The 8,291-nt window shown below is 39.1% G+C and overlaps 1 protein-coding gene across 1 annotated transcript; it reads left to right on the top strand.

Annotated features, from left to right (window-relative positions):
* Nucleotides 1-6,767: 6,767 nt before the first annotated feature.
* On the top strand, nucleotides 6,768-7,874 carry LOC133577332 (protein LRATD2-like). Its single transcript, XM_061931053.2, has 2 exons — nucleotides 6,768-6,961; nucleotides 7,040-7,874. The coding sequence occupies exon 2, from the start codon at nucleotides 7,056-7,058 to the stop codon at nucleotides 7,872-7,874; it is 819 nt and encodes a 272-aa protein (XP_061787037.2). The 5' UTR covers nucleotides 6,768-6,961; nucleotides 7,040-7,055.
* Nucleotides 7,875-8,291: the final 417 nt, after the last annotated feature.

The raw sequence follows: 8,291 nt of genomic DNA, 5'->3' as shown, positions 1-8,291 counted from the left end.
TTCTGAAGTCCAACATCTCTTGGCTCACCTTTCCCAGCAGGTGGAACACATAGATGCATACTTGCCAACCTTGAGACCTCCGATTTCGGGAGGTGGGGGGTGGGGTGGTGGTTGGGGGCGTGGTTAAGAGGGGAGGAGTATATTGACAGCTAGAATTCACCAAGTCAAGTATTTCATACACATATATATATATATATATATATATATATATATATATATATATATATATATATATATATATATATATATATATATATATATATATCCTGAAAATATGCAAACAAAACTGTGTTTAGATAATTGATACTTCAAACTTGCATACATAAATATTAAGGAATATAACATAACTTGGCTTCTGAGAGCTTCAAAATGTAATGAATAAAATGCTCAAGTTGTTGATAAACAAGCAATTATTTTAATAATTAAATATGGTCATTTTAAATGAATTATTATGATAATTTCAAATTAATTATTTCAAATATGTTTATTTTAATGTATAATTCTAATGCCTGGATGTAATAAGGAGTCAGAAAAAATACAAATAAAAATACAATTAATTTTGATGTTTTTAGCAAAATATAGTAAAAATTTATTTAGTTTTTCTTTTCTTTTTAATTAATAAATATATTTATTTGTAGGTAAGATAAACATAATAATACAATTTATCTCTAGTCTGGGTGATTTAGTTCTTGTCACCCTGTTGTCCTCCCGTTGTGAAAAAAGGCTTATTTGCAAGGAAAACTATTTTCTGCATGTACATTTTTTTTTTCTTCAATTAAAGAAACAATTCGCACGAAAAAAAACAATTTGCCAGTAAAAAAACCCCCCACAATTTTCTTCACGTAAGAAATGGATTTGCAATGAAAAAACATATTTATGCAAGTAAAACAACTTCACAAGTAAAAAATACTCATTTCTATAATTAAAAAATATATATATTTGCAAGAAAAAATGTTTCACAAGTAAAAAAAACAAACTGAAAAAAATGTCGCAGAAAAAAGACCATATAGTTTTTTAACCCGATTTCCGAACTCTAAATGGGTGAATTTAGGCGAATTAAACGCCTTTCTAATATTCACTCTCGGAGCATCGGGAAGCAATCCGCCATTTTCTCAAACACCGAGTCAAATCAGCTCTGTTATTTTCCGTTTTTTTCGACTGTTTTCCGTACCTTGGAGACATCATGCCTCGTCGGTGTGTTGTCGGAGGGTGTAACAACACCAACAGGGACGGATTCAAGTTGCACCAGTGGCCCAAAGATGCCAAAGTGGCAAGAAATTGGACGTTTGTTCCGCACACTTTACCCACAAAAGCTATGCTACGACAGAGATGGCAAGAATGTGTGGATATCCTGCGACACTCAAAGCAGATGCATTTCCAACCATAAAGTCAAAGAAATCTGCCGCCAGACCCCCATTGAATCTGCCGGAGTGTGTGAGCAATTCAGGGACAAAGGACCTCGGTAGCACGGCAAGCAATGGCGGCGGTTTGTTCCCGCGGACGAGCGAGCTAAACCCCCTGGATGTCTTGGCTCACACAGTCCCGAAGATGATCAAGAGAAGAATATCGACCCTAGCTTCCCTGGCCTGCTGACATGAGGGTATGTCTACAGAATATATTAATTGATGAAAATTGGGCTGTCTGCACTCTCAAAGTGCATGTTGTTGCCAAATGTATTTCATATGCTGTAAACCTAGTTCATAGTTGTTAGTTTCCTTTAATGCCAAACAAACACATACCAATCGTTGGTTAGAAGGCGATCGCCGAATTCGTCCTCGCTTTCTCCCGTGTCGCTGGCTGTCGTGTCGTTTTCGTGGGTTTGGCTTGCATACGGTTCAAAGCGATATGGCTCAATAGCTTCAGTTTCTTCTTCAATTTGGTTTTGGCTACCTGCCTCCACACTACAACCATCCGTTTCAATACATGCGTAATCTGTTGAATCGCTTAAGCCGCTGAAATCCGAATCTGAATCCGAGCTAATGTCGCTATAGCTTGCTGTTCTATGCGCCATGTTTGTTTGTGTTGGCTTCACTATGTGACGTCACAGGAAAATGGACGGGTGTATATAACGATGGTTAAAATCAGGCACTTTGAAGCTTTTTTTAGGGATATTGCGTGATGGATAAAATTTTGAAATAAAATTCAAAAAATATAATAAGCCACTGGGAACTGATTTTTAATGGTTTTAACCCTTCTGAAATTGTGATAATGTTCCCCTTTAAAGAAACGATTTGCCAGAAAAAGAAAAAAAAAAGATTCACAAGAAAAAAAGGTATAAAACAATTATCTTCAAGTAAAAATATAATTGCAAGTATAAAGAAAATGTTTTGCAAGTAAAAAGATGATTATAACAACAATTATCTTCAAGCAAAAACCACTGGCAAGTAAAAGATGAAAAGAAATGTTGTGTAGTGGATTGTCCGAAGCTTAAACAGCAACAAAAGTGAGTTTAGTACAAAAGTTTTTTTTTAGCCATAGTCAAAAAGCACAAAAAACAAAACAAAACAACAAAACAAAAGTGAGTTTAGTACAAAAGGTTTATTTAGCCATAGTCAAAAAGTACAAAAAACAAAACAAAACAACAAAACAAAAGTGAGTTTAGTACAAAAGGTTTATTTAGCCATAGTCAAAAAGTTCAAAGTTGGATTGAGTTGCCCGTGCAAACAGACAAACGTCCTCCGGAGGACACAAGAATCAAGCAATCACACATACTATAGCCCTTGTCTCTTGTCTCTTGTCTCTTGTCTCTTGGCCATTTGATCTGTTTCCTTCATGCGTCAAGGTCCTGTTGTTTGTTCTGCAACTTCCTTGAATCCCTTAGTCACATTTTGTAGAATGGTCAGACCGACCATATATTCAACTTCCACCCACATGTGCTCCTTCAATGGTTTAGAATAGAAAAGAATGAAACGAGCAGACATTCTTGACAGACACAAAATATAGTTCAAAGGTCAGAAATTCCACTACATACCCTAACCCTTCCAGGGTTCTAGAACCCTGGACCATACCGATTTCTGACGTAGGCCACTTACTTAAAAATCTCTACCACAGATAAGAGGCAAAAACCTCAATGTTTTTATACGAGGCAAAATTCCTCTATGACCCTTCTACGGAGCGATGGCTGTTACCAGCCTGCCGACACCTCGTTGGGCTTTTGGCTGCCTTGGTGGAGAAGGAGATCCACTCAAACAGTCTGGCTCTGGCTCTCCTTGGGGTGTGGCTCAGTCCATCGGGCAGACTGTGCAGTGGCATGTGCGCTCTGGGGAAAGCTGAGGTAGAGTTGGGGCTGTTGGGGCTTTGGTCCACGATCTCGGCTTGCTTCAAGGCCGCTTCGGCACTCCCGACCTACCCCTCCCTCCACAGCTGCTGGAGGTCTGACGGACACATCGTGGCTGGCAACTTTGGTCCTTCTCGTCATCGCTGGCAAGGTGTTGTCTCTCCTCGGTTCCTTCCAGTCAGGTATCGGGTGCTGGTCTGGGATCCCATTTTGACCCTGACCCTCTCGGCGGGTGGAAGGGAATCTGGAGTGGCGGCTGTTTCATGTACTGTATGTAAGTACTTTTTGTTTCATGTACTGTATGTGAGTACTTTTTGTTGTATGTACTGTATGTGAGTACTTTTTGTTTCATGTACTGTATATGAGTACTTTTTGTTGTATGTACTGTATGTAAGTACTTTTTGTTTCATGTACTGTATGTGTGTACTTTTTGTTGTATGTACTGTATGTGTGTACTTTTTGTTGTATGTACTGTATGTGAGTACTTTTTGTTGTATGTACTGTATGTGAGTACTTTTTGTTTCATGTACTGTATGTGAGTATTTTTTGTTGTATGTACTGTATGTGAGTACTTTTTGTTGTATGTACTGTATGGGAGTACTTTTTGTTTCATGTACTGTATGTGAGTACTTTTTGTTGTATGTACTGTATGTGAGTACTTTTTGTTGTATGTACTGTATGTGAGTACTTTTTGTTGTATGTACTGTATGTGTACTTTTTGTTGTATGTACTGTATGTGAGTACTTTTTGTTGTATGTACTGTATGTGAGTACTTTTTGTTGTATGTACTGTTTGTGAGTACTTTTTGTTGTATGTACTGTATGTGAGTACTTTTTGTTGTATGTACTGTTTGTGAGTACTTTTTGTTGTATGTACTGTAAGTGAGTCCTTTTTGTTTCATGTACTGTATGTGAGTACTTTTTGTTGTATGTACTGTATGTGAGTACTTTTTGTTGTATGTACCGTATGTGAGTACTTTTTGTTGTATGTACCGTATGTGAGTACTTTTTGTTGTATGTACTGTATGTGAGTACTTTTTGTTTAATGTACTGTATGTGAGTACTTTTTGTTGTATGTACTGTATGTGAGTACTTTTTGTTGTATGTACTGTATGTGAGTACTTTTTGTTTCATGTACTGTATGTGAGTACTTTTTGTTGTATGTACTGTATGTGAGTACTTTTTGTTTCATGTACTGTATGTGAGTACTTTTTGTTGTATGTACTGTATGTAAGTACTTTTTGTTTCATGTACTGTATGTGAGTACTTTTTGTTGTATGTACTGTATGTGAGTACTTTTTGTTTCATGTACTGTATGTGATTACTTTTTGTTTCATGTACTGTATGTGTGTACTTTTTGTTGTATGTACTGTAAGTGAGTACTTTTTGTTGTATGTACTGTATGTGAGTACTTTTTGTTGTATGTACTGTATGTGAGTACTTTTTGTTGTATGTACTGTATGTGAGTACTTTTTGTTTCATGTACTGTATGTGTGTAATTTTTGTTGTATGTACTGTATGTGAGTACTTTTTGTTGTATGTACTGCATGTGAGTACTTATGTTGTGTGTACTGCATGTGAGTACTTATGTTGTGTGTACTGCATGTGATTGTACTTGTACTTGCTGTTGTGGTCAGCAGTAGCTTTGACTCAGCAGCACCGCCTGTGGTTGTAGAGTGAAGTGCAGGTGGTGACTGCACTTATGGCCAAAAGTTTTAACTTGAAGAAAAAAAAAAATTAATATATTTTTTTTAACTTGCAAAAAAATGTCTTTATACTTTTGAATGATTTTTTTTACTTTCAGAATTTTTTTTAAAACTCGGAAATTGTTCTTTTACTTCCAGCAAATTTTTTTATATGCAGAAAAGTCTTTAGTATCTATTTTATTTACTTGTTTATTTTATTTGCTTGCAAATCTTTGTTTTTTAATTGAAGAAAATTGTTTTTATATTTTTTACATCCTTTTTTTTATTTGCATAAAATTGTTGTTATACTTGTAAATCGTTTTTTCAATTTTTTGTTTTTTTTACTTGCGAATTGTTTTATTTTTTACAAAAATTGTGTATACTTAAAAAATGTTTTTTATACTTCCGAATCAATTTCTTACTTTCAGAATGTTATTTTAAACTTGGGAATTGTTCTTTTACTTCCAGAAAATTGTTTTTTACAGGCAGAATTGTTTTTCTTATTTATTTTATTTACTTGTTTATTTTATTTGCTTGCTTCCAGAATTTTTTTTTTTACAGGCAGAATTGTTTTATTTATTTATTTATTTTATTTACTTGCGAATCATTTTTTCTAATTGAAGAAAATTGTTTTTGGTTTTTTTTTTACTTGCAAATGGTTGTCGTGAGTAAAAAGTTGGTGTTTGGCAGTAATGAAGAAGAATGCAAGTTGACCCCCTTGCCCCTCATGCAGGTCCTGAGCCAGCAAGAAGGTGGAGGAGAGCGTGGAGGGAATGTCTGCACTCACAATAAGAAGAGATTGTTAGAAAGGAGCTGTGACCTCAAGCTTGGATAATCTGCTGAGGAATGTTTTCAGCACATGAACTCATTTATACTTCATACAAAATACTTACTAATACAACATGCAAATATATACTTCACATTCACATATAATTATCTCCATAATAATACTATATCATTATTATTATTACTTCATCTGCTGGGGGTTACTAGTTTCTAACCAATCAAGAGTCCTTGAACGCACCACAGTTAAGTGAAACTTAAATGCAACTTTCTCCGGTGTCGCCACAAATAGATTGATCATATTTTTGCTCCCAAATATCCTTGCTGTGTGTGAACGCACGAAGTGAGTTTTGACGGCCTTACGACGTCTGTGTCGAGCGGCGTGTTCCCACCTTTGCTGCCGTCCAGGTGGGACGAAGCATTTTTGATAGTTTTTCATTTGATCCAAGCAACCTTAATATTAAACTTTCACGTCTGTTTTTATTTTATATCAACATTTATGATTCTGTTTTTTTTTTTTTTAAATAACTGACATTTAAAAAAAACATGCAAAGTCCAGTTTTTAAATATCAGCACAAATAAATGTCTTTTTTTTTAATACAAGCCCCGTTTGTTGTAATGTTATTTTTATATTTTATCAATTATTTTTCATTGTATTTTTTAACAGGTTTAGTTTGTGTTTGTGTTTCATTTCCGTTATTTTATGGTGACAAGTAAATTGTTTAGCCTGTAGTTATTGTTGTTCAACAATAATGTTGTTTTTAAAATGTCAACAATATGGCGAAGCGTCTTTGAAATGTGATTCATTTGAAAAGAACAACTAAAAGCGGTATAAAATGTGACTGAGAAGTACAAGTGAAGTAATACTCGATACAAATACGGTAAAACAACGCAAAAGCGGATGTAAAATGCCATGTTTGAAAGTGTAAACAGTACGTTTTAAACAGGCATTGAGAGGGGCACCTCTGCTCGGAAACTGCTAGAACATCATGGAGGTCGCGCGGCGGTGCTTGGAGATCCTGACAGCCGGAACTTGAGCGTTGTTGTCGGCCTGCCGGTCTGACGGGAGACGTGACTGCATGGACGGACTTTAACCAACAAATGTTTTTGTTTTTTTACTGACAAATGCTTCATTTTATAACCGACAAATGTTGTTTTTTTTACCGACAAATGTTGGGTTTGTTTGCGGTCCTCGGAGCAGCGGGATGAGTGTTCAGGTAAGCGGAAGGAGGAGTTCGGAAGGCGGGGTTAGTTTTCTCAAACTCCTCCCTGTTTTTGTCCACTTGTTGATGCAGCCTTAATCCGACATGGATGTTCATTTTGCGCCGATGTTTGCCGCCCTGTGACCGCATGGGGAACCAAGTGTCGCGTCTAAGTTACGCAGAAGTTCCCACCGCGGATCCGCACGGCGTGGACCGAGAGGAGGGTCCTCGCACCGGCGTCTCCTACGTTTTCTCCGGCGACGAGGACGCCGATGAGCCGGAGGAAAGCAGCCAGCGTGGCCCCGAGGAGGAGGTGGAGTGCTCGGTGTACCGGCTGGACGAGTGTCTGTTCGACAAGAGCCGCAAGTCTGCGAGTCTGGAGCTTTACTCCCCGGAGAACCTGCTCAACAAGTGCCGCCCCGGAGACCTGGTGGAGTTCGTGGCCGGCGGCCAGTTCCCCCACTGGGCCGTGTACGTGGGAGACTTCCAGGTGGTTCACCTGCACCGAGCCGAGGTGAAGAGCTCCTTCCTGACGGACGCCAGCCGAGGCCGGCGGTGCCGCGTCGTCAACGACTGGTACAAGTTCAGAGCCCGCAGCCCGGACGCGGTGGTGCTGAGCGCCCTGGAGCAGGTGGGCGTCAAGGAGCGGCAGCTCGCCTGGAGGAACTCGGAGAGCTTCGCCGCTTGGTGTCGCTTCGGCCGGCGGGAGTTGAAGGCGAGCGGCGAGCAGCGCGTCGGCGGGCAGCCGTACACCCTGCACGTCCTGCTGGGGGACAAACACTCGCAGGCCCGGGACTTCCACAGCCTGGAGGACGTCATCATGGAGAAGAGACGCGGAGACCGGCTGGGAAGAACCGCGCTGCTGCGGGAACTGGAGGCGCACCTGAGCGGCGGACGCGGGACCGCAGCCCGGACTGGAGCGCACTGATACAGATGCATTGATACCAACCTATGATGCGCAGATATCAAACACCGATATTACCGCTCATACACTGGTACCGATACATTGATACTAGCCTATGATGCGCAGATATCAAACACCGATATTACCGCTCATACACACTGATACCGATACATTGATATCAGCCTATGATGCGCAGATATCAAACACCGATATTACCGCTCATACACTGATACCGATACATTGATACCAGCCTATGATGCGCAGATATCAAACACCGATATTACCGCTCATACACACTGATACCGATACATTGATATCAGCCTATGATGCGCAGATATCAAACACCGATATTACCGCTCATACACTGATACCGATACATTGATACCAACCTATAATGCAGATATCAAACACAGATATTACCGCTCATACACTGGTACCGAT

The sequence above is a fragment of the Nerophis lumbriciformis genome, linkage group LG37 (genome assembly GCF_033978685.3).
Source record: "Nerophis lumbriciformis linkage group LG37, RoL_Nlum_v2.1, whole genome shotgun sequence".
NCBI lineage: Eukaryota > Metazoa > Chordata > Actinopteri > Syngnathiformes > Syngnathidae > Nerophis > Nerophis lumbriciformis.
Note: the sequence above shows the minus strand (reverse complement) of the source record. Positions and strands in the feature narration are given on the sequence as shown.